Here is a 26,359-nt window from a genome sequence, read left to right on the forward strand (position 1 = left end):
ACCACCAGACATTCAAGAGCTTTTACAAAGCGTGGGGGGGTGAATGTAGTCTGTAATGCATGGCGGGAGCTTGTTTAATCACCAGTCTAGTTGGGTGGTTGTGTTTTCCTTTTTTAGTCATTGGCATAGTCTGCCTTATGTGTTTGTTGGGGACCTCAAGTTTGGGTCTTTCTAAACTCAGACTAATTGGAACTTTTCTATCTTAATGAAATGATACGTAGTTCTTATGTGTAGTTCAAGAAAAAAATGTTTTGTTGTCCCGAATATGATATCATCAACATATATTTGACACACAAATAGATCTTTGTCAATTTTTTTGGTGAGTAGAGTGGTGTCAAGTCAAGCTCGGGAATCTACTTCAAACCATAGGAATTTTCTGATAACTTGTACGCATGGTTATGATTCTTTTAATCTTCAAAAGCGCGGAGTTTCTCAATATATACTTGCTCATTGATCTTGTTATTTAGAGAAGCACTTTTTACATCCAATTAATTTAGTTTGATGTCGTGTAAACATGCAAATGCTAACAAGATTCTATCAATCTTGACGTATATATGATTGGTGAACCTTACAATCTAGTGGCGAAGCTATAGTGTTTGTTGTGGGTGTGGATGCACCCACAACAAAATGGAAAATCAATGACTAGGATTAAGTTTTTACCATGGTTGACTCAAATCCCTCCAAATCCATATGCATAAGACAAATGCACCCTTCTTTGATTTGCTCTAGTTTCTGTCAGTGTTACAGTCATCATCTTCTTTGATTATGGCTCAATATACTTTTTATTAGTTTCCAAAAATTGAATCTTGTTTGGAAATATTAGTAACAATTTTTTAACTAAAAATGAGCAAGAGATACCCTAGGGCTCATCAATTCACATCTCTAGTCAATCTTACGTCGATCTTGGTTTCAAGTTGGTGTTCATAGATATTTGATATATTTACGTGGATTTATACGGGAGGTGAGCATATTTGTTTATTTATATTATACTAGCAAACGTACCTGTGTGTTGTAACGGGATTAAAAGTCTCAAATGTTTGACTTGTTTGCCTTAGCTAGCTGCACAACTGTTGCAACTTAATTTGTATAGGAGCTACTGGTTGCTACAGCCACAGTGATTGTTGCAAAGATCACAAGCGAACAGGCCTGTTAATGGAAAATGAGGACGAGAATGTTATCTATATATTTATTTGTTATCCTTTCTATAAAATTTTAAAACTATAATTAATTTTATGATGATCATGGCATCCAAAAATTAATATTGGTAATAATATAGCATTGTCCTGATAATTTTGTATCGGATAAAAATACAACCTTAATAGATTTTTGTTATAGATAGATTTATTTCTCTCGTTGCAAGGAACAGAAATACACTTTGATTTGGCTGGGCGAATGGCAAAATTTTGGCTCTTTAATATTAGATATAGATAATTAAAACCATAGTCTCAAGCTCACCTAATAAACAGATAAAGAAAGGAAAAAGGATATTCAAGTATAGTATTTCGATAATGATAGGACGAGGGCGTCCATCCCGTCCGAACGCCGCGCACTTGGGCCTGCGGCCCAATAGAGCGATCATGCCAAAGAAAAAAAAAGCTCGCATCGAGTCACTTCCTCCAACCCTCGCCATTCCCACACCACACTCAAAGATCTTCCCCTCCTCCATGCCCCTCACGTATCGCCGCAATGGCCGACGTGGCCCCATCTCCGTCTCTGGCTCCAGTGACACCGTCGGCCCCCGCCACCCCGTCCCCCGGCACTGCTCCGCCCACGTGATCCTTCCCATCCCCAAGCTCATCTTTTCGGAGGGCACGCCGGCGTAGACCCTCGCTCAGCTCAAGGAGAAGCTCGCTGCCTCGGCCCACGACGGGCATGTGCCTACTGCGGCCCTAGTGAGGTGCTACAGATCCCGCAGGAGCAGGCACTAGCGCCTGGGCTGAAGCAAGCCGCTGACCCTTCCCTACCCCGACCGACAGTGTCCTCCCCAGATCCAGCAATGTCTCCTCTCCCTCGGTCGACGACGGGCATGGCGGGGGCGCGCACCATCCAGCGAGCTCGCGCCACCGCAATTGCCCACCAGGTAAGTTGTGGCCGTGCGGCGATGATGTCTTTTTCAAGTGTTTCTTGATGCTTTTTCAGACATGTTGCAAGTGCATGTTTCAAGTGTTTTAGTTGTTTCCGATGTATGTTTGAATTGTTTGATGTAGATGTTGCAAGAGTAGATCGAGATTTTATATATGTTGCAATGGTTGTATAAGTATGTTTGTAAAAGTTTGTTCCCAACATTTCATCTGTTTTTTTGATGTATGTTGCTAGTATCTTTATCTAGATGTTGCGTATGTTTTACTCATATGTTGCAAGTGTTTTATCTGGATGTTGCGTATGTGTTGCAATGGTTTTTCAAGTGTTTCATGTGTTTTTTTGCAAGTGTTTCAACGCATGTTTCAAACATTTTATCTATGTTCATACGTATATTGCAAGTGTTATATCTAGATGTTGCATATGTTGCACTGGCTATATACGTATGTTGCAAGTGTATGTTTTAAACATTTCAACTATTTTAAACGTATGTTGCAAATGTTTTATCTGTATGTTGCATATGTTGTAGTGCACATACACATATATCATAGGCAGAGGTGGTCCCCTCGGGACACAGTGGTCCCCGCGTGCACAAAGCTAGGCGTGGAGCACAAAGTCGACGTCGAGCAAGAAGCTAGGCGTAGAGCACCAAGCTACATGCATACTGGGCTGCTCTCTCTCTCTCCTTATTCTAGCCGGATGCGGCCGGTCAGCAACAGCATGATGCGCTAGTAGCAACATGCGGGCAACAGGAGTGCGCAGTCAGGCGTGAGGCTGCTACTGATGGTAGCGTGTGCTATAATTTTTCCTCGGCCCCACAAGCGGTCAAATCGGGATGCGAGTGCTGCAAGCAGTAGGCACGGGACGTCCAGACGCGCTGCTGGCGCCGGATGTCGGGGATTTAGACGTGCCCATAGTATTTGCGCTGCTGGCGCCGGACGTCGGGGATTTAGACGTGCCCATAGTATTTTTGGTTTAAAGGTAAGAAAAGAAAAAAAAACAATTTACAACCTCAACTGCATTTAACACATTTTGCCTTTTCAAATTCCCATACAAAATATGGACTTGATTTTTACTATCTCGAACTATCCTCCGAGTTAGAGCAAATTTGGTTCCTGCAGTGCTTCCTAAAATTTATGTCACATCAAATGTTTAGATACATGTATGGAGTATTAAATATAGATTAATTACGAAACTAATTGCACAATTTATGACTAATTTGCGAGACGAATCTTTTAAGCCTAATTAGTTCATGATTTGACAACATAGTGCTACAGTAAACATGTGCTAATGATAGATTAATTAGGCTTAAAAAATCGTTTCACAAATTAGCCTCCATCTATATAATTTATTTTATAATTAATCTATATTTAATATTAGCATCTAAATATTCGGTGCGACGAGCGATGACCAAACACCCCCGTAATCACGTGCATCCTTCTTTGTCCGTGCATACACGCCAACACGCTAGCGCTACTTCGTCGTCGTAGCTACTAACGACTACTCCTAGGTCTCACGTCACTGTAACGTCCGCATCTCACTCTCTCCCCCCCCCCCCCCACACCCAGCCCCCCCAGCCCACGCCGGGACAGGCATCAGCTTCCCCTCCATGCTCCGGCTGGAGAAATATCTCCGGTTGCTGCCGGCGACCACCCACGCCACAGCGCCCGCGTTGATCTCGGCTTCCTCTTCCCTCTCCTATCCTCTCCCGATCCTCAGCGCCCTCCGGCTTGCCTGCTCGCGTCCTCCCCCGCTCAGAGGCGAAACGTCGAGCGCCTTGCGCGCCTCGGAGGGGCCGGACGCTACGGTGAAACGCGCGCCCGAGATGGCCCAGCGGGAGGTGGCGCGGGCGGTCGCGGATCAGGCGGTTGCGCGTTTGGGCGCGCGGCTGCTGCCGTCCGCCGTGCCTGCCGACGTCGCCGAGTTCCACAACGGCGCCGGGAACGCCGTCGGCTCGCTCGACGTGCACCGGGGCTCGCCTGGCTCGTCGGTACACTTCTTTAATACTCCTCTTTCTTTTTTCTTGTAGTAGTGCTGTACCGTATTAGTATGATACAGCTTCTTGTGTGGTTACATACCACAAGATAAGGGCATACTACTATATTGCTCTGTAAGATATTCAAGAACTTATTTACTTAATCCAAAGTTCAGTAGTAGTGTAGTAAGTGCATAATACGGTTCATTGGATCTGCAGTGTGGCTTGGCATCGCATAGTATGTGATTGTACCATTTTTCCTTGGTATATGCAAATACATACACCACCTGTCCACCTCATGATATGGCATCTGTATTGAATGGCCCCGTTCGCTTGTCTGGGAAAAAAAAGCCAAAACACTGTAGTGGCGGGTTGTGTGAGAGAGAAATACTGTAGCGGCTGGTTGATGAATAGTGCCGCTGTGAGGAGGAACCAGCCGGCTGGTCTGAAAACATTGCTTGTGTTTCAGTTCAGTTCAGTTCAGTATGGTTTCGGGCACTTGCTGACCACCTACTTGATTGTGGGAGGGTATTTGCCTTGGGTAATTGTTGTCCACTGATCCATTCAAGGCGAATTGTCAAAGTTTTAGATGCAAATATTGCTAATACAACTCTACCAAAGCATCTTGTCAGTTATAGATTAACACTTGTCCATTTGAGTCTTAGAGTATTGTTGTGTGACTACTGATTTCCTGATAAAGAAACAACTGCTGAATTGACACCGGCGATGATCCATCCTGGTGCTTGTCAATACTGAAACTGTAATCGCAATCCAATCTGAATAACACTGTCATATCTGCTGTTGTCCTTGAGCTGATAGTTCAATCTGAAAATGTGATTTCAGTCATTGAAAATAATAACAATGTCATTGAGAATGGAAGAACAATCTCTTGTTATAAAAAGCTTGCACTTTTGCTACTGTTGTAAGATGTAGAAAGAAATGATGACTGGACCTGATGTGTGTTTCCTTGTCTACAGATTGATTTCATGCTGCAGTCCTCGCTTCACTGTGAAGTTCCAAATGGTGCCATTGACATCACCTCAATTCTTATTTTCCTGAATGCCTCGACGGACGCACCACATTTCCTATTGGAGCTTATACAAGGCAGCTCAACTTCAATCGTGGTGATTCTGGACCTGCTTCCCCGGAAAGACCTCGCGTTCCACCCAGACTACTTGCAGAAGTATTACGAAGAAAATCGAATGGATGAGCAGCGTGGAAAGATCGAAGAGCTACCGCAGACTCGTCCATACAGATCTCCGTCACTCTTTGTGTGCAGCGCATGCTCACCTACAGCAATAATGGTCAGCATTGACTGTGGACAAGGAGGTGAGAAAGCCTTGGAAGAGATAATGCATGGACAATTAGCAACAGTCATTCAGGAGGTTCTTCAGATTTGGCTTGACAACTGTGCTGATTCCACCACAGAAATGGATGAGGTGGAGAGGGACTGTTTGCTCAAGAGGGACCGGATTGTAAGATCGAAATCGATTGAGGTTGATCTGACTGCAAATCTTCCAAGGATGTTTGGTCCGGATGTGTCCAGTCGGGTCATGACTGAAATCCGTAAGGCCTTTGGTGTACAAGAGCCCTAAGTCATTCATAAATACAAGCATGTACTTAGTTTATTGTAGAGAAACGTTGTTATGGGTCCATAAACCCTCTTGTTTGAAAAGCTGAAAGTATATGTGATAAGCTGTGTATGTACTGCCAAGTGATAACTGAGATGCCTCGGGGGAAAAAAAACTGAGACGATGAAAGCGAGCTATGCAGGTGAAGATGATCTAATGTTAGGACCAGGTTTCCAGGAACAGAGTCTCATCAGAGTTCCTAGTAAGCTGTTCATGCTGTATTGAATGGAGCTCTGTATTTTTCCGCATCTTGTCCTGTCTATATATCATAAATAAATGATACAACCACGTTGTTCCATTGTCAAAGCCGAAGTCGCGGTAACATGTAATGATGTAATGTTCGATAAAATCGCACACGCGTGATTTTTTTTTCCTACGAGATTCCTTTTGATCCAAAGGGGGCTTGAAATAAGTAGCTAGTGTCTTTTGGGCATCGGTGTTTTGTCCCCTCTTGGGCGTTGGATAACCCGTGACAGCCGTTCCGGTTATGTATTTGCTGGACTTGTATCTCTTGGAGTTTGACAGTATGATTAAATTTTGTTTCTCATTTAAATTCACGTATGTATCCCATTGTGCATTATAATACGTAAGGAGTCCCTGGCAACGGTCGAGATTAGGAAAGTAGCATGGACGAGTTTTTGAATTCATTGTGTGAATTCATATTGTCTTCAGACTAGTCAAATGATTGAGGATAAGATGTCCAAGTATCTTCAAAGTATAAAAGGAAATGAGAATTCCAGCCGAAATGAGTTCATAATCACTTTGGGATTGTTAATGACATTTTACATGGAGTATTCATTTATACCAACACTAGATAAATGCCCGTACGTTGCATGGGGACTATATTTTTTTTTGTTGAATATCTTTATTGAACGACAAGCACGGCCGAATTGTAGAATTACTGAGGACACTGAACTTGATTGTGCCTTTGAGCCATTGGCGGCGTGAGGGTCTAGTGCCCAAATTACTCTTTTTTCAATATGTGTGTGATCTGTTTCGTCAGTGTCAGCAAAGTTTTCTTGTTTTTGAATATATGCGTGATCTTCTTTGTTTTTGTCAGTAAAGCCCTTGCTGAATTTCTCTGTTTGAATACGTGTCTGATCTGTTCCATCGGTCTGTAATCAGTCCTTTATATCGATGTGGAAGAGTTTTTTCGGCAACTTTATTTTTTGGCGAGTTTGTTTTGGAAAAGAGTTTTTTCTTGTTGTATATTTTTTCAGAAGCGTTTTTTAGACGTTTTATTCCAGCTGCGGACGATGTGGAAGATTTTGTTTCGGAAACATTTTGGTTTTGTTTTTTCGGTTTTTTTTTTTCAGGAAAGGGTTTGTTTTTTGCCGTATAGTTTTTCCTTGGAAATGTTTTTTCTTTTTTGGGAAACGTATTTTTTTCGGCCGTGTGAACGACGTGGAAGAGTTTTTTTTTTCTGAAACACTTTTTTTTGCCCATGGAAGTGTTTGTTTTGGAACCGTTTTTTTTTTGGCTGTATATTTTTTGCGTATATGCGACGGCGTCGCACCGTGCTCCCGTGCGACAGCCTGTACGTGGCTGCCGCGTGTCCCCTGTGTATACGTGAATACGTGATCCACGGCTCAAACTCCTCTCCACGGCAAACGAGCTAGCGACTAACATGCGCCTATACGTGAATACGTGGAAAGACGGAACGGCCAACGGACTACGGGGACACGCGGCAGCCGGATTAATTTAGCTGGGCAAAGCGATCAACTTCCTCATCCAACGATAACGTTAGTAATTTTTTAGGTGTAGACCGACGACCCGAAAAAAAAAATGTGGAATTGATTTTTCTTTTCTAATTTGCTGCAACTCTTATGAGAATTGAACTGATCGTATAGAGCGAGTGCGCGTTGTCTTCTTGATTTGGGCTCGTTCGGATGGCACGGTTCTGGAGGAATTTGGATGATTTAGAAGAAATATGGAGAAATTTGTGAGAGGAAAACACTGTTCTGGATGAAAAAAGAAGCGGATCAAGTCAGGTTTACGGGACGGAGTGGCTTTGGTGTCGCATATGTGGACGGAATAGTTATGAATATTTTAGTTATAGAGAGAAGGTTTGACTGCCTTTTAATTTTTATCGGATCCAGTCTTTCTCCCCATGGGAGACAGGAAAAAGAAAGGCAACCCCAAAGTTATAAGAAAGGCAACACCAAGGTCTTGCAAGGGCAGGGAGCATAACTGCAAATTGCAAATACGAGATCAAACGCAAAAGGCTTGAAGGTGAAACTGCAAATTGGGAATCCATGCATGCTACGGATAGAAAAGGAGAAATTTGAATGGAACGAGTGCCTCAGATGAACGCTTTGGAAGTGGATATCACCATGCCTGTGCAGCAGGACATTCATCCAGAATTCACCAATTGCGTGAATCATCACTGGCACGCCAACCAGGGGGGTGTTTGTTAGAAAAAGAGACGAACTCCAAACAAATCGTGCTGCAGATCGATCTGGAGACGAATTAAGGCATGCAGAATCCTCTGAGATCGATCTCGCGAAAATACAATTGCAGCGCCAAGAAAAGTATTAGAGCGCAGGGGGTAGGGCTGCAGCAAACAACAAGAAGTCAAGAACTGGACCAGAAAAACAGATTTGATGTGCAAGAACCCCGGCAAAAGGAGACGAAAATTGGTCACACCAAGAAGCAAGAACTACACAACATAGTAGATCGACAATTTTGCCACCAAAAAGCATGGTTCTAAACGAGCGGTGGTGGAGAGGCGAGCCTGGAAGGGTGGTACTGGGTAGCGGATAGCCTCAATAAATAGTCTGGTGGCTGTGGGATGAACGGACGGACGGCCAAATGGATATGGACATGGACACGGACACGGATGACAGATGCGGAATATTTTTTTTAATTTTAACATTTTTTATAAATTAATTTTAAATCTAACCTTAGATGTTTTTTATTTTTAAAACTAATATTTTTGGTCGTGACTATTGTTATGACGGCGTGACAAAAAGACTGACGCTGACCAATAATATTGCAGGATCTGTCGCGCCCGCCGCGTCAGAGTCAGTTAACAGGCCTTGTTTAGATTGCGAAAAAATTTCAACTCGATAAATAGTAGTATTTTTGGCTTATTTGGCAAATATTGTCCAATCATGGACCAACTAGGCTCAAAAGATTCATCTCATGATTTCGAATTAAACTGTATAATTAGTTATTTTTTTTACCTACATTTAATACTCCATACAAATAGCTAAAAATTAATGTAATGCAAAGAAAATGAAAAAATATGAAATTTGGATGACATCTAAACAAGGCCAAATAGGCTGGAGCCAGCGGCTGTGGCGTGTACGCAGCGCAGGCAAGCAGCAGTGCTGCTGACCGCAGCGCGTGCCAGGCCGGTCTGCTCCTCTGCGGAGGTCTTGTCAGAGGTCTTGTCAGCGGAGGTCTGCTCCTCTGCAGCAGTGAGTGTGAGCCAGCGGAGGTCTTGTCAGAATCTTCTCTTCGGAAAATATCCCATACCACCAGTTCTCCCCCCGTTATGCATCCCAGCATAACTTTTATTCTTGTCAATGTAGTCTGAACACTGGCCTGCCTCACTTTGTACCTTAGATTTAGTATTAACAGGTGGTATAACATTGATGTCCAAACCTGCACAATGAAAACAAGAATGTTGAGTAAGTTATAATCAACTGAAAGACCCTTTTCATAACTAAAAGTAAACAACTAACTCACTATCAGAAATTTCTTTACAGGTACCATCATTACATGAGGTCTTTGGCATTTCATCAACAGTTATATTCCTGGATTTTGAAACACCATAAAGTTCCTGAAGATCTTGCTCTTTCATTTTCTTTCTGGTTTTCTCTATCTTCTCAGGTTGATAACACTCGTAGGGCACTTGTGCTGTGTGTGTCAATATATTTACCTGAACAAAACAGACTTGCCACAATTAATGACTTCCATGATAAACTAGTCCCCAAGCAAGACAAACAAGATAGAAAGTAACACCAGTTGATACCAACTGAGGATACAACACAGCTTGAAAAAGGTCAGGTCAGAGAAAGCAACATAAAGAAAGTGAGGCGCAGGTTGCCCAAAATAAGATATAGCATTGCAAGTCAACTTTATATAAAACACGACCACAGATGTTATAAAATGAGCAAAGAAAGGGATCACCGTTAACAGCACATACCGCATCAGACATATCACAGTGAAGCTTGGTCACAGAATCACCCCTGCCCAACTCCTGGTAAAATCCATAAGCAATGTAAGTTTTTGGTCCAAGATCTGGCTTCAATGCACCATCAGGAAGCTTGACTGCAAGATTTAGACTGTCTCCAACCAAGTACCCAAACCGTGACCCATACCTATTTTACGTCGTGCACAGTATTTTTACCGGGGAAAATCGCTCTCCAACAGAGCAGTAGGCATTTTGCGTCCGACGATAGACGGTACCCAAACTTGCGTCCTCTCTCCTTGCCTTTGCGTCTCCTCCACGCAGGCGGGGCCCACCACCACCACCGGAGCCGGGGCCGAGGTCCGCCGCGCCCGCGCCGTGGCCGAGCTCGCCGGGGCCGAGGTCTGCCCGCGCCCGCGCCGGGGCCGAGGTCCGCCCGCGCCCGCGCCGGGGCCGAGCGTGCCGTGGCCGAGCTCGCCGGGGCCGAGGTCCGCCCGCGCCCGCGCCGGGGCCGAGCGCGCCGAGGTCGAGCTCCGCCGTCCGCCCGCGCCGAGGTCCGCCGTCCGCCCGCGCCGGGGCCGAGCGCGCCGAGGTCGAGCTCGCCGGGGCCGAGGTCCGCCGTCCGCCCGCGCCGAGCTCCGGGCCACAGGCGCGGCTCCGCCGGGCGCGAGCTCTGCCAGCCGCGAGCTCCGCTGGGCGCAAGCTCCGCCAGGCCGCGAGCTCCGCCCGGCACGGCTCTGCCGGCCGCAGGCGCGAGCTCCTTCCCCGCCGAGCGCGAGCTCCGGGCCGCAGGCGCGGCTCCGTCGGGCGCGAGCTCTGCTGGCCGCGAGCTCCGCCGGGCGTGGCTCTACCGGCCGCGAGCCCGAGCTCCTTCCCCGCCGAGCGCGAGCTCCGCCGGGCGCGGGCTTCGCTAAGCGCGGGCGGGAGCTCCGGATCCGGCCGGGAGAGGGACGGCCGGGGAAGAAGAAGAAGGGGAGGGAGCGCCGGATCCGGCCGGGAGATGGGTCGGCCGGGGAAGAAGAAGAAGGGGAGGGAGCACCGGGGAAGAAGATGCGTTTGATGGTTGGAGAAAGCAAGTTTTGGGTGTCCTCTCCTTTTACTGTCCGTGACCCAAACCGCTGAATGGGTCTTCGTGCTGTTGGAGATAGCCTTAGCGGACCATATCAAGGATCAGTGTACTCAGGAAATGGCAATGCACTGATAAACTCAGCACCATAGCGAGGCAATCTCTGATCAAATGAACTAGATGGTGGCCAGTCCTTTAGCTTAAGCATCTCAGGCCAGTGTGCCACGGTGTGCGTTCTGCCTTTCATATATCCCACAAAAAAACATGTGTATATTAATTTCCACCTGCAACACAAAATTGTGCATGCCAGTGCTTAATATTTTTGAATTAGCTGTTAACAACAGAGCTGTGAGCAGTCTATCTGCATGCAAACAGATAACACAATTCCATAAAAATTGAAATAGAATTCAAATTGAGTGATATTTCAACATTGTACTTATTTTACTTGGACCTTGTTTAGTTCCAAAAAGTTTTCCCAAAAAGTGCTACAGTAATCATCACATCGAATCTTGCAATACGTGCATAGAGCATTAAATGTAGACGAAAAAAACCAATTGCATAGTTTAGTTGGAAATCACGAGACGAACGCTTTGAGTCTAATTAGTCCATGATTGACCACTAATTGTCAAATAAAAAATAAAAATGCTTCAAAAGCCAAATTCTTAAATTTCACCTAATTAAACAAGACCTTGTAGAGCCTGTCTTGTTTCTTGTCATAGTAATAAAGAAATCTTCTAGCAGAGTTGAATGACCATGAACAGACATGCAGCATAGCACAAACATGAACAAGTCAAGGAAGTGAACCTAGCCCTCTTAAATGCACCTAGCAAAGTCTACAAAAGGAAAAGTAACGGCACATCTAAGACTGACTCTCCCCCAAACTCAAAAATAGGTCGTAAACAGTGATTTACATATCAGATACCGGCTCCAACGGATGACCTAACCGCAACACCCATTTTGGGTACTAGGCCGAAGGAAACGCAGAAAAGCGTCGCTTCTCTCTCGCTACGCAAATCTCCGACGGTGGAGCTCGCCCGCGGAAGCAAGGAATGGCCGAGCTTGCCTTCCCTCTCGGCACACACGGCCGCCGCCTGGGAGCACCACCTTGGCCCGCCGCTCCCCGCGCAGCACAAGCCGCTCCAGGGACATGATCCCCCAGAAGCTCTTCGGACGAGCAAGCTCTTGTTTTTGTTCCCCCATTCGTTCCTCACCGGGTCCGGGTTGCTCTCACCGGGTGGGGCGTTGTGGTGGCGCCTGGCTGGTGCGAGAAAAGGTGAGGTTTTGGGTAGGGATTCTTGGAACAATCATTCGACTAACCTTTCTTTGGCTTCTTGCATTCTTGAGCTTTCTGGCCTGTTCTTGGTTCAGACCTTCAAGGGAACGGATTCTGCTTTCTGCAATATTCCCATTTTATTTTTTTCTTTTCGATTTTCTGCATTTGAGATTTCCTGTCTCCGTGCCCATTTGAGATTTCCTGTCTGTTCTTGGTTCAGGACTTCAGGGGCATTAATGCTGTTGATTTTCTTTCGCAAGTATTAGGCCCAAGTTGCGATTTTCTGGAGTTCGTTGAGGCGTCACAGAAAATTTGGTGAGCAAAAGGTTTCCTGAATTCGTCAAGAACGAGGCGTGGCAATCTGAAGCGTTCCATCTAGTACCCCTCGGATTCGGCCACAGAGCGGCAGTCCAGCATCCGGCTGGGCGCACTGGAGAAGCTCAAGAGCTTCCGGAGGGCTGGAGAAGCAGAAGAGCTTCCAGGGGATCATGTCCCTGGAGCGGCGGAGCAGGGACCTCGCCGTCACCGGGGACGACGCGCGGCGCGGGGTGGCGAGGGTGGCGGCCGCCGTGGAGGGCCGCGAGGTGGGCGTCCTCGTCAACAACGTCGGCAGCTCAGCGGTGTCCTCGACCGTGCAGTCGTCCTCCGCTTCGGATGGGCTTCTGCTTTTTACGTAGCTTTTGAAGAGGGCTGAGTTATTGGTTAGGGGAATACAAATGAAGCACGTGTTCAGTTTTACCCCAAAATCTCAAAAAATGTTACAGTATCTATCACATAGAATGTTTGTGGCCCGTGTATGAAGTATTAAATGTAGACAAAAAAAACTAATTGCATAGTTTGGTGAGAAATTACAAGACAAACGTTTTGAGCCTAATTAGTTCATGTTTGAATATTAATTATCAAATAAAAATGAAAGTACAGTAACCCAAAATTTCAACTTTCTCCAACTAAACACGCTCGGAAACAGAGGAGCAGACCTCACACAGCTCACTGCTCACTGCTGACAAGACCTCACACTGGTCACTGCTGCAGAGGAGCAGACCTCCGCGTGCAGCTCGTGACCGGCCTGGCACGCGCTGCGGTCAGCAGCACTGCTGCTCGCCTGCGCTGCGTAGTAGGAGTACGCACGCACGCCACAGCCCTCCTGCCTACGTGTATTTGTTAACTTGACGCGCCGCGATGGATCCGTGGCGTACAGATGCTGCCACGTTATCGGTTAGCGTATCGGTCGTCGCGTCAACTTTTTTGCATGCATGATATGATATAGATATTTTATCGCGACATGGCAATAGACACGACCAAAAATATTAGTTTTAAAAATAAAAAACATCTAATGTTAGATTTAAAATTAGTTTATAAAAAATATTAAAATTAAAAAAATATTCTAGATGCGCTGCACGCCAACAGCTCTGCGTTGCTTCACACCGACGGATCATCAGTTCCGCCACTGTCGCCAACTTACAGTGTGCTCGGTTAGAGGGATCTGTAGGGACAGGATTGGAGTTGTTTCAAATGGAGTCGGCCACGGCAGGGACATCCCACCTAGCATATTTCCCTCAGATTTCTTGACTTTGCATTTTATTTTTTTAATGAAATCAGTTCCTTTTGTTGTTGCCCTGCCATGTTCAACAATTTGGTCATGGATTTGCTAAATTTTAAGTGTGTGAATTTTAGCTTTCTTTTAGACGATGACTTACATATATATTTTATGTTAAAATTATAGTTTTAGTTTGTTGTAATTTTTAGGTATAATCTGTAATTTTGTGATCCAAAAATACAAAGTCTGATAGACAAAATTATAAACCTGACAAAATCTGATCTCGTGCTGGCATAAATCAGCACAAAGGTAATTAACAATTATTTCTATAGTCATACAAAGACAAAAATTTAATATATTATTACAACACAAAAACAATTTAACAAATTACAAAACATACCTTCTCTTCGAGTTTCCAACCCAAAAACTACAGTATCGATTTTGAGGTGAATGCCCAGGCCCGGGGTCGACTCAGACCATGTGGGGTCACTCCTAGTCTCCCACCCTCACTACAGGCTAGGCGGGGGAGACCGAGGGTTTCTCACACGATGTAAAACAAATACAAGCATGACTCGCGAGGGTATCCCGTAGGAAGAACAAGAAATAAATGCGGATTAATTGCCCAATAAATTGCCAAAACGGCCTTGTCTGAACAATTGAGTCCCCAGGTATTTATAGGCCAAACCCGGATCTCTAATGAAATTACAAAAGGGTTGGCAAGTGGTCAACAACGCTAGTTCAATGGCTGAGGGTAGTGAGGTAATCCTCCGTACCCCTGCCCAACTACTCCTAACCTTAACTGGGGAGTAGGGGTCATCGCCGGCTTCCTATCTGGCCGCGCCCACGGTCATTGGTGAACCTTGGTCGCACCAATCGGAGGTCCTCCTCTCCGTCTGTCGGTCCTGCGCCCTCCTTACAATTTGCGACCCTCAGGCCAAATCCTATCGCCAGTACCTAAAATAAGAGGATGAGGAGGGGAACCTTCACCGCAAGGATTATGGCCCGTGGCCCAGTCGGCTACAAGGCCCAGAACGAGGTCGGGAGATGGGCGGGGGGTCACGTTAGGGGCGCCTCCCCAACAGTAGTCCCTTGAGGGTTTGGCCTAGCGTGATGGGTCAGAGCAGTGAAAATTATGGACGGGAGATAGGCGAGGGTAGCTTGCCTGCGCCCTGACGCCTCGACTGCTCTTGACTATTGCGGGCCTGTAACCATTTTGTTGTGTTTGGCTCGGTGTGCTCTTCTTTTTAGGCGGTTGCTGTTTGTTGTTTTGATGTGACCCTTGATTGTCGGAGTTGGTTCCCTGATTTTTTGGGATTTGGGTCGGCGGTTCTTCATGCGGCTGGTGCCGTGAGCCTATAAGTAGTGGGGTAGGTGGTGTGTTTGCTTCATTCGACCTTGTTTGCTGGCCACTTGCTGTCGTCTGGAAGTGTAAACAAGGGTTGCCTTTGAAGCGAAGGTCACTTTTGAGGCGAGGGTTGCTTTGGCCATTCTATTTTTGGGCTTTGCTCTATAGAGGTAAGTGGCTGATGTAGTCGTTGTTGTTTTAGCATGTTTCTCTTGTGTTGGTTGAAACTGATGCTCTTCGTTGGTGGTTGTTTGTCTAGGTCTATGGCTTGTGTGAGGAAGACAACTAGGCCTATTGAGAGCTCTAGAGCTACTGATGCTATGGTGGATGAAGTTGTAAGCTTCGAGTTCGGTCCCAGCAAAGTTACGTTGGAGGATTTGGATTTCTTTGCACAGTGTGGTTGGTTCCCTCGTGATTTGGCAAGGTTGCCGGAGGAGGAGGAGGTGCTTCCAAAGCCTCATGATGATGAGGTTGTGGTTTATAGAGAATTTTTCTTGGCTGGGCTAAGGTTCCCCGTGCATCCACTGGTTGTTGGGGTTTTGAAGAGGTTCAACCTTCGGTTCCACCAGCTAAATCCTTCGAGCATCGTGAAGCTATCAGTTTATGTCTGGGCGTGCAAATCGCATGGGGTGGAGCCGGATCTTGAGGGGTTTGTGCGAACTCATAGGGTTCATACCTAGCCTCATAAGATTCAACTTGAGAGGAAGTGTAATAAAACCGACCAATTATACAAAATTAAGTAAGAAAATCATCCGCCAGAGCAGACGATTTAGTAAACTTAAGCCCGTATAACCCGATAGTCTGTGAAATCACGAAGGATTTCAAACCAACTCACATACCAGCCAAGATCATAATAAGTTTAGCGGTCACCATCACATATTACATAAAAGTTCGCATCACAGGTACATCAAAGTTTAAACATAGTTATTACAAAACGAGTTCAAATAGAAGTAGCAGAAGCCATTTGTTCAAAACCACACACACACTCACACGAAGTTCAAATACAGTGCCAGCTAATGATCATCTCCAACAAAAGCATCAGACAAGACGTAAGGAATGACCATGCCCATGGTCCTAAGCATCACCCATCGCAGGATAAAGGCAGTTGATACAGTAGCCATAATACATCTGTCCATCTGCAATAAGTGGGAATAAAACTCTAAGTACGAGAAGGTACTCAGCTAGACTTACCCAACATAACCGAAAATAAAGTGACACCAAGGATTATGAAGGGCTTTATAGTAGGGTAGCTGACTCATTTGCAAAAAGAGACATTTTTAGTATTTCAAGAACCTTTCCAAAAGCATTATTGTCAAGTTAATTATTATTAACCTGTCGACTACATTTGCACCTATACTAGAGCAAGCATGTGATTAAGCAAATAATGATAACCAATGATCATTAACAACTTTCATAATGCCATATTCATTATAACTATCCAAGTGTTCCATCAACATTACTATGATGAAGTCACTCAAGTCAAGTGCTCACTATCTAGGAGCGATGATGATTCGAATGGATTCCTAACCAGCTGGTGATTTATTCCTTACACAAACCTCACTCACCCGCTAAAGTGAGGTATCGGTCACCGAGTCAACTATCCAGGAAAATCTTGAGTTTGCCAGGAACCACATGTACTCGAGGGCCGACCGACTGCCTTTTGGTCTTATCATCGTGCCCCCGTGTCCTACCACACCTGCTCTGGTATAGTGCGCTGCGGGCAATCTACTCGGCCCGAATAATCTCCCAGCTTCACGGTCAAAAGGTACTTTATTCGGCCAGCTAAATGTAAGGCATGCGTTCAACATGACTTGAGGCCCAACAACGGTCGGTCCTTAATCGACACAGACGGAAAGCACTACAGTCAAAACTCTGTAAGTCTCCATTCGGTCTCAACTTCAATTAACACTTAGTTATACCATGACAACATAGTTATCCAAGCAGATCCAGATAACCACCTATAGCTCGCAGATGATAGGAAATCACCTGACTTCTACCGGTCTAAGCTAGCTAAGCATTGACTCGACTACGGATACCAGGGTAACAAGGATATAGTATAATAAAGGTAGACAAGGTATAATGCAGCAATGGTTGCAAATAACTCCTGAACGTAATGCATCAATTAAAATAAAGCATTAATTAATAATCATAAACCGGGGAGAAAATGCTCCGGGGCTTGCCTCTCTTGAAGGAGCTTGGGCGGTGATCGGGGCACTCCGGAAGTTCCTCAACTTCCTCCTCGTCTGCTTCGGTCACTTCCTGCGGCTGCACCTCGAGCTACTCCTCGGGCTCCTCGGGTATGACGACTGGGCTCTTGGTTTGTGATCCTGTATGATGCAGGTGTGTAAGTGCTTATACAAAAGGTGCATCGAATGAAATGTACACAATGAATATGCTTGAATGCAAGGTAGTCAACATCATCCAAGAACATGTACTACAAGCACATGTCATCTACTGCATTCTCTTCCACTACTAATATGCTAAGTCAACACATCTTGTTAAATGCTTTAAAGATACACCAAAGCTTCACTAATTTCTTAATCATGCACAAAGTAACATTTGATTAAACCCTAATTAATAATAGGTTTGAATAGCAACATCTATTTTTATAGCTTAGAAAAATCTTAGAAAATTACCATAGCACAGTACTACCCTAAGTAGTCTACCATTAAATTTTTATGGCATTTGGATAAGTGGATTAGCCTACACAAAAATGATAAGCTATGGCATAATTATGAACATGAAAATACTTTGTACTATGAAAAGTGTCAAACAATAGATGTAATATTTTTCCTATGTTCTACACAGTAAATAATCACTGCACAAAAATTATCACATGCATGTTTTATACAAATTTTGCTCTCTAGCAAAAATAACAAAAATCAGCCATTAAAGGCACTTGAACTACGCCTCACAATTTTTCTATAGGACATGCATGGCATATATTTTTCCTAGAAAGTATATTACACAAGAAGAGTAACAAACTTGGAATCATATTTTTCTGATACATATAGGATTTATTAAACATTTTACAAGATATCAGCAATATCAAGAATTAAATAAAGCTCTACATTAAAGTATCTCAAAAATGACATGCAATATTTTTATCATGTAGATCTGGTGACAAGGAACACAACAAGATTTGTTTCAATAAATTTGGAGCCATTTTGAGCAAGTTATAAATTCCTAAAGCATTTAAATAGAAATCTAAAAATCATTTCTTAAATCCTTTCAAAAATCAGCCGATGAAAATGCTGGGTGCACTCGGTGCTGTGCACCCAGACCTGAGTCAGAGCGTTGACGAGCAGGCCCCTACGGTCAACGTCCCCCACCTGTCGGTCAGTCTGAGACAGGGGCGGAGCAGACCGGCCAGCTCTCGCCGACGGTGACCTAGCCGGTGGCGCGGTCACCACCAGCATCTCACCCATGACGAGGCGGACGTGGTGCACCAAGAGAAGGCATGGGAGGAGCTCGGAATGGAGCTCGATGGCGTGCATGGTGGAGTGGAGGCGCGGCTTGTCGGTAGTACGCCGACTCTGGCCACAGCAGGGCGCGGGGAGGCACGCAAGAGTTTCACGACGGCAAGGCGGTGCTCATGCGCACAAAAGGAAGGAGAGATGTGGAGCGGAGAGGAGCTGTCCATGTGGAGCCAAGCTCCGGTAAGGAAGAGCTTACTTCGGTGAGGAATTTCTAGCCGGAGAAGACTTACCACGGCGAACAGACTCGAGCACCAGTTGCAAGAGGTGGAGGCGATGCTACTGGCGAGATGGAGCGGCCTACGGCGAGCTGGGACGGCCGAGCGAGCTAGTTTTGGTGAGGCGCACAGTGGTGGAGGCAAGCGCATGCACATGGGTTGCTGCGCTGCTATGGGTGGAGTGAAGAGGAGCGCAGCATGGTCGGGCAGATGAAGGCGCGACAGGAGGGCGTGGGGCAGGTCAGGGCTGCCGCGCGGCATGCTCGCCGGTGCATGGCGGCCACGCAACGTGCGTGCTCTTTCGTGGTCGGGTGAGTGTGTGGCGATGGGCATGGCGCACGGGAGCAGGAGCGCTATGCGGAGCAGGCCAGGCCGGCTTGCGTAGCTGGGCCAAAGGCGAGGCGCGCGGCCCATTTAATGAAAAATGTTCTTTTTCAAATTCTTTTCAAATTGTTTTTCATTCAAATGAAATTTTTAACTATTTCAAAGTAGTTTCAAAAGTTGGTGTAAAAATGAAAGTTGTTCCATTTTTCAAGATCTACAACTTTGCTTTTATGACCAAAGTCAAATTCCAAATAGATTTTGAATTACAAAATAAAATCAATATTAATTCAAAACCCTAATTTTGAAGAATTATTTTAAAAGCAAAATTTGGTAAAATTTTAAATATGAACTTTGCTCCAAATTGTATCCTAAATATTTATAAGCTATCTTAGTGATCAAAACAAGAAATCATGGCATCCAAACATGAGCAGAGCATTTCACATTGTTTTAAACATAATGAATTTCAATCAACTTAAGCACCACATGACATGATACTTCGTTTCTTTTGAAATGAAATGCATGAATGATGCTTATGCATGAGGTGATGATGATTATGCTCATGGGATGAAATGGTAATGCATTCTTAACACCAAGGTGTTACAGCCCTCCCCCTTATAAAAATCTCGTCCCGAGATTTGGGTTACGAATCATTTGTTATAAAAATCTTCATAAGCTTTTTGTAGATATTCCCCCGTTTCCCAAGTTGCATCTCCCTCATCATGATGATTCCACTGTATCTTGTATGTTTTCACCATACTATTCTGAGTGGCACGTTCTTTAGTGTCTAACACATGGACCGGTTTCTCATGATACACCAAATCTGATTTGAGTTTGATGCCCTGAGGTTCTATTCTTTCCTCCGGAACACACAAACACTTCTTGAGTTGTGAGACATGGAAAACTAGAAAGACAGTACTCATTGTCTCAGGTAACTCTATCTTATAAGCTACTGGACCTCTCTTTTCTAAGATCTTGTATGGTCCTACGAATCTAGCGGCAAGCTTTCTTTGGACTCCAAACCATTTCTTCTTTATTGGCGTGACCTTTAGATAAACATAGTCACCAACTTCAAACACAAGGGGTCTCCTTCTTCTATCTACATAACTTTTCTGATGTGATTGGGGCGCCTTCATATTTTGTTGAATAATATAAACTTTCTTCTTGGCCTCTTCTACAAAGTCAATGCCATAATACCTTCTTTCTCCTGGCTCGACCTAATTCAGTGGTGTTCTACATTTTCTGCCATACAAAGCTTCGAATGGAGCCATCTTGATGCTTTCTTAATAACTATTATTGTAAGCAAACTCAGCTAATGGTAACCATGACTCCCATGAACCCCTAGAAGACAACACATAGGCTCTTAACATATCCTCTAGAATAGCATTCACTCGTTCAGTCTGACCATCTGTCTGAGGATGATAAGCGGTACTACGAATCAAACTAGTTCCCAAGCCTTTGTGCAAATGTTCCCAAAAGTGAGCCGTGAACTATGGCCCTCTATCAGATACTATAGTCTTTGGTATACCATGCAACCTCACAATTTCTACAATATACTTCTCGACATATTGAGGTGGTCGATAATTTGTCTGGACAAGTAAGAAATGAGTGGTCTTGGTAAGACGATCCATAATCACCCAAATCGAATCATGTCCCTTTTGAGTAGTGGGCAAACCCGAGATAAAATCCATACTTATATCATCCCACTTCCAACTAGGTATGGACAAAGGTTGCAACAAACCGGCAGGTTTCATATGAATAGCTTTCACTCTACAACACGTATCACATCTGGCAACATAGGCTGTAACTTCTTTCTTCATCTTGGTCCACCAATAACGAGGTCTTAGTTCTTGATACATCTTACTACTTCCCGAATGGATAGATAGCTTAGAAAGGTGAGCTTCATCCATGAGTTTATTCCTAAGCTCTCGATCCTTGGGAACCACAAGACGGTCATCACACCACAACATGCCCTGTTCATCCACTCTAAAATGCTTAGACGGCTTTTCTTTTATTTTCTCTTTGATGTGGAATATTCCCTTGTCTGTTTTCTGGCCTTCTATTATCTTACTCTCCAATGAGCAACTAATCTGAATACTATGTAACACAGCAAGATGCATCAGATCGAACCCATCTTCAAGTAATGGCTGCACATTCAAGCAATGTGACTTTCTACTCAAAGCATCTGCCACTACATTGGCCTTTCTAGGATGATACTGCACATTCAAGTTGTAATCTTTGATCAATTCTAACTATCTTTGCTGTCTCATGTTTAGCTCTGGTTGGGTAAAGATGTACTTAAGACTCTTGTGATCTGTGAAAATGTTGCACACATTACCAAGTAGATAATGTCTCCAAATTTTTAGGGCATGCACAACTGTAGCAATTTCAAGATCATGTGTCGGATAGTTGACCTCGTGCTTTCTTAATTGATGTGAGGCATAAGCAATGACTCTTCCTTCTTGCATAAGAACACAGCTCAATACAGTTTTCGATGCATCGCAAAACACATCAAATGGTTTCTCGATGTCCAGTTGTGCTAGAACAGGAGCAGTGGTCAACAGTTTCCGCAAGGTGTGGAAAGCTGCTTCACACTCCTCTATCCACACGAACTTGTGATCTTTCTATAGCAGACTGGTCATTGGCTTGGGAATCTTCAAGAAGTCTGGTATAAAACGACGATAGTAACCGGCTAATCCTAAGAAACTTCTAACCTCAGGAACTATGGTCGGTGCCTTCCAATCCATAACCTCTTGCACCTTACTTGGATCGACTGAAACTCCATTTTCTGATAGAATGTGACCAAGGAAAGGAACTTTCTTCAACTAAAATTCACACTTGCTAAACTTAGCATACAACTTATGATCTCTAAGTCTGGTCAAGACAATTCTCAGATGCTCTTCATGATCCTTCTCGTTCTCGGAGTACACCAGAATGTCATCAATGAACACAACCATGAACTTATCCAATTCTGGCATGAAAACTGTATTCATCAAAAACATAAAGTATGTAGGAGCATTTGTCAAGCCAAAGGACATGACAAGATACTCATACAACCCGTATTTGGTGGAAAATGCGGTTTTTGGTATATCTTGGGGCCTAATCTTGATCTGATGATAACTGGATCTCAAATCTATCTTGGAGAACACCTTAGCCTTGGCTAACTGGTCAAATAGAACATCAATATGAGGCAAGGGATACTTATTCTTGATGGTTACAGCGTTAAGTGGCCTGTAATCCACGCACATTCTCAACGTGCCCTCTTTCTTCTTCTTCACAAACAAGGCGGGACATCCCCATTTAGACTTGTTTGGCCGGATAAACCCCTTTTTCGTTAACTCTTCTAGCTGCTTCTTTAGCTCAACTAATTCATCCGGAGGCATCCGATAGGGTCTCCTTAAAATCGGAGCTGTTCTGGGGATTAACTCAATTCCAAATTCAATATCCCTATCTGGCGGAAGACCAGGTAACTCGTCTGGGAATACATCTAGAAACTCACACACTACTAGAATCTGATGAATAGGAATAACTTTAGTAGCACATGTCACACTTATAAGGTCTGTTCTCTGAGGCAATGGTACTTGGAAAGTACCATCACCTAGGGGATCCTTAAGGGTAAGTACCCGACTTTCTATATCTATAACTGCTCCCCAATCCTTCATCCAATTCATCCCTATAATGACATCCAGAACTAGTCCAGGCATAACTATTAGGTTCACTCGAAACTTTCTGCTACCTAATTCAAGGGTTGCCCCTCGAACCATCCGATTGGTCAAAACATCAGCCCATGCTAAACTTATACGGTAACCATAACCCAATTCTGTGCATAGTTGTTCATGTTTTTGTGCAAATGCTTGACTCATAAAAGAATGCGAGGACCCAGAATCAAATAAAACAACTGTAGGGTGTTGGTTGACAGGAAACTTACTAGCGGTTACGGGCTCTCCCTTAGGAATCTCATCCACAGTCGTACTATGCACCCAAGCAGTATAGGTCTGCTGCTTCTTCTTGGGTGGATAGGGATAGAACCTAGAGATGTGGCCGGGTTGATCACAATTATAGCAGGGTCCCCTTACTGTACCAGCAGATCCCATAGCTCCCTTAGAACTGCCCTATACCGTAGTTGCGGCTGCCTTGTTGGACTGCACCGCCATCTTGTAAGGCTTCTGTGGTCCCCTGAAATTCTAACCTCTCTGCTGAGGTGGCCTGAACCTAGCGCCAGGTGCCGATGGACAATAGGGAGGACGACCTCCCGTAGGTGCTCTTGCTTGGGACGAACCACCTTCTAGGGCTCTCTTGCGAGTCTTGGCTGTGGTACTGGCGTTGTTGTTCTTTTCCTGCTTTAGATAATCACTGATAAAGTCATTGAATCTGGCGCGGGTGTTGGTACCCACATGCTTCATCATCTTTGGATTGAGTCCTCTATTGAAACTAGCGATTCTCTTAGCATCGGTGTCAACCATGTTGGGAGCATAACAACACAAGTTGTTGAAAGCATGCAAATATTGCGTCATGGTTTTGGTGCCCTGATTCAACGCCAAGAGCTCTCCCAACTTTATCTCGGTCAACCCGGGTGGAATATAAACTCCACGGAAGGCCTTAGCAAACTCTCTCCACGTAATCTGAGCATTTGGAGGGAAGGTGGTGTGATGGTGCTTCCACCACATTCCCGCTGGTCCTTGCAACTGATGTGCAGCATACTTAGTTTTCAATACCTCAGTCATCCTCAACACACAGAATTTATCTTCCATAGTGTTGATCCATTCTTCAGCATCGAGTGGTTCTGTTGCTTCCTTGAACATTGGTGGCCTGGTGTCCATAAAATCTTTGAAGCTGTTGTACTGATTCACCCCAATGCCACCACCCTGATTGTTACCATGCTGAACATTGTTGGCGATGGTACATAGAAAATCCTCCATGTTCTTCTAGGATTGTTCCGTGTTGCGCTGACTCCCGAGCAACTGTGCGAAGAACACTCTGGGGTGAGCGGGGGAGGAGGTGGCAAATGCGGTTCATGGGGGGGCTCATTGTTGTTGATGTGGTTTCCACCACCACCAGTCCTAGCACCATTAGCACCGGTCTCAGCGGCCTCATAAGTGGTACGGCGAGTATTTGTCATCTGCATAATTCAGCAACAAGTAATGATTAAGTGAAGCTGTAATAATTGTGAGTGAATGAAAAATTATGCCGTACTAAATTTACTAGAGAGAATAAATTCATACAATAAGACAGAGGCACAATAATCGCATCCCAATTAAAACAACATCACTAATCAAATTACTTCAAATGCAAACATCGCGTCCATACAACCAAATTGCCAGCATACATACACTGGACTTTTATGCGTTCAGATATCGCATTACTTGCCAAGTTCCAATCACATGCCAAGTCTCATAAGTTCGAAGCAAGATACATTAGGTTACATGCCAACAAAAGAAAGGTCATCGCGATAGGACCTAAACACTAGCGCAAGGCAACTAGCCTACTCCCCGGGGCCATTGTCGGGGTCGGAGATGTCACCATTGCCCCAGGTGAAACTACAGGCTCGTCCTTGTCGTCGTCATCGATGTCCATGCCAACGGCATTTGGAGGAGCATATGGGCCAACCCTATTATAGAGCGCATGAAACTCCTCGTGCAGGTTGACGTTGTACTCCTCTAGCTCATCGACCCTCTACAGCAGAAGGTCCCTCTCGTCCCAGGCTTCATTCCTTTCCTGAACCAACTGTCCAATTATGTGGTCTGCATTATTATTGGCCTGAGTCAACGTATGCACCCGCTGCATAGCTCTATCACCTCTCTCTACCGCCTAGTCCTGCTATAAGCTCATATCAGCCAACTGCTCCTGCAAACTAGCTATAGCACGTGCCTGCTTCTTCTTTTGCTTTCTTACCTTAAGCTTATCATGACCACGTAAGCCAGTCAAAGTCCAGTAGGTACACTCAAGACCCTGATACGCTCTGATAGCGGTAAACATAGCACTCATAGCATGGTTGTCGCTAGCCTGTCCCTCAGTTGGACCTCTAACCAAAGCACTTCCCATAGGCTGAACCCAAATAGCATCACGAGGATCATCCCTAGGAAAGGTGCTAGCTAGAGCTGCTGCAAGCTCACTGGGAAATCTGCTAATGATGTCCCTAATGACACGGAAAGCTGCTCCCTATGCACCCTCAACAGGAGTGCGACCCTCAAACTCCAAGTGCCAACCATCCCACTCTGGAGCATCACCAAGAGCAGGAACTGTGATCTCTACCACTGCACGCCCATCCTCTGCTAACTGGCTCTCATTCTAAGAGTACACCAACTCTTGACCCTCTAGGTACCCCACATCATGGAGCACTCTCCAAAGCAAGGTCAGCATGCCAAACTTTCTCAAGAAGGTGTCCGTGGTGCGGTGCTCCCTTAGGGTCAACTGACGTCGAGGTGCTCTTCCTCCGGTGGACTTACGGGCGATCTACTTCGTGCAAGCCATCTGTAGCAAAATTTCTTTTATTACCCTGTGGGGACATATTTTAGGTGATACAACTTTTATCAAGATGAGATAATCAATTTATAAGGGGAGGAATGCATGACATGAATGAAATGCACAAGTAATATGATGTATGTACGTGCCGTACGTTCTCGCAAACTTATGAAATAAATAATTTCTAGCGATGAATTAGGTGGCATACAAACGATCTCTCAAATACGTATCTAATACATTCTACATGATAATGTTGTTATGTACCTGTATAAGATTCATTTTAGCTCAATTCCCAATGAATGCATAAAAGCAGTAAATTCTATCTACACGCTCTACATGAATCCCCAGATACGTGTACAACGGTAGTAACTACCCGAACCATCGTCCTATTGATGACATCGCCTCAACGGATGACATACCCACACATGAGATACCTTTGTAAAACATGCGTAGAACATGTAATTACTCCAGCATCATGTAAGCATTCACCCTAGATCGGCGGTGTATCCGATCATGCTCTCACAACTCACACTTACCGAGGCATAGAGGTAATTGATCCATACACTACCACTCAAACAAGTGGCACACATACAATAGCACGCCGTATGAGTAATGAAAGAGAATTATGATGTAAGAACCCCAAGTCAGTACTTAATTAAGCCACCTAGAGTCCTTAACTGGGCATAAAGGATATGACCACTGGCACACTTTTTAGTTTGGAAATCACATTTTTCAAATGCCTTTTTGTTTTAAATACACTTATGAACAGTAACACACTAAACCATGCTCTGATGCCAGCTGTAATAGAACCGATCAATTATACAAAATTAAGAAAATC

General features: G+C 44.7%; 1 protein-coding gene and 1 non-coding gene across 2 annotated transcripts; one reads left to right on the forward strand and one right to left on the reverse strand.

Annotated features, from left to right (window-relative positions):
- Positions 1 to 3,649: 3,649 nt before the first annotated feature.
- Positions 3,650 to 5,757, forward strand: LOC136489829 (red chlorophyll catabolite reductase-like). The gene is made up of 2 exons (XM_066486367.1): positions 3,650 to 4,069; positions 5,032 to 5,757. Exons 1-2 carry the CDS (start codon positions 3,689 to 3,691, stop codon positions 5,647 to 5,649), a joined length of 999 nt encoding a protein of 332 aa, XP_066342464.1. The 5' UTR covers positions 3,650 to 3,688; the 3' UTR covers positions 5,650 to 5,757.
- A 2,223-nt stretch (positions 5,758 to 7,980) lies between these two features.
- LOC136512180 (small nucleolar RNA Z188) lies at positions 7,981 to 8,080 on the reverse strand. The gene has a single exon (XR_010772997.1). It is a non-coding gene; the product is annotated as a small nucleolar RNA Z188 (small nucleolar RNA).
- Between the last annotated feature and the right edge of the window lie 18,279 nt (positions 8,081 to 26,359).

Source organism: Miscanthus floridulus, chromosome 1, assembly GCF_019320115.1.
Source record: "Miscanthus floridulus cultivar M001 chromosome 1, ASM1932011v1, whole genome shotgun sequence".
NCBI classification, from domain to species: domain Eukaryota; kingdom Viridiplantae; phylum Streptophyta; class Magnoliopsida; order Poales; family Poaceae; genus Miscanthus; species Miscanthus floridulus.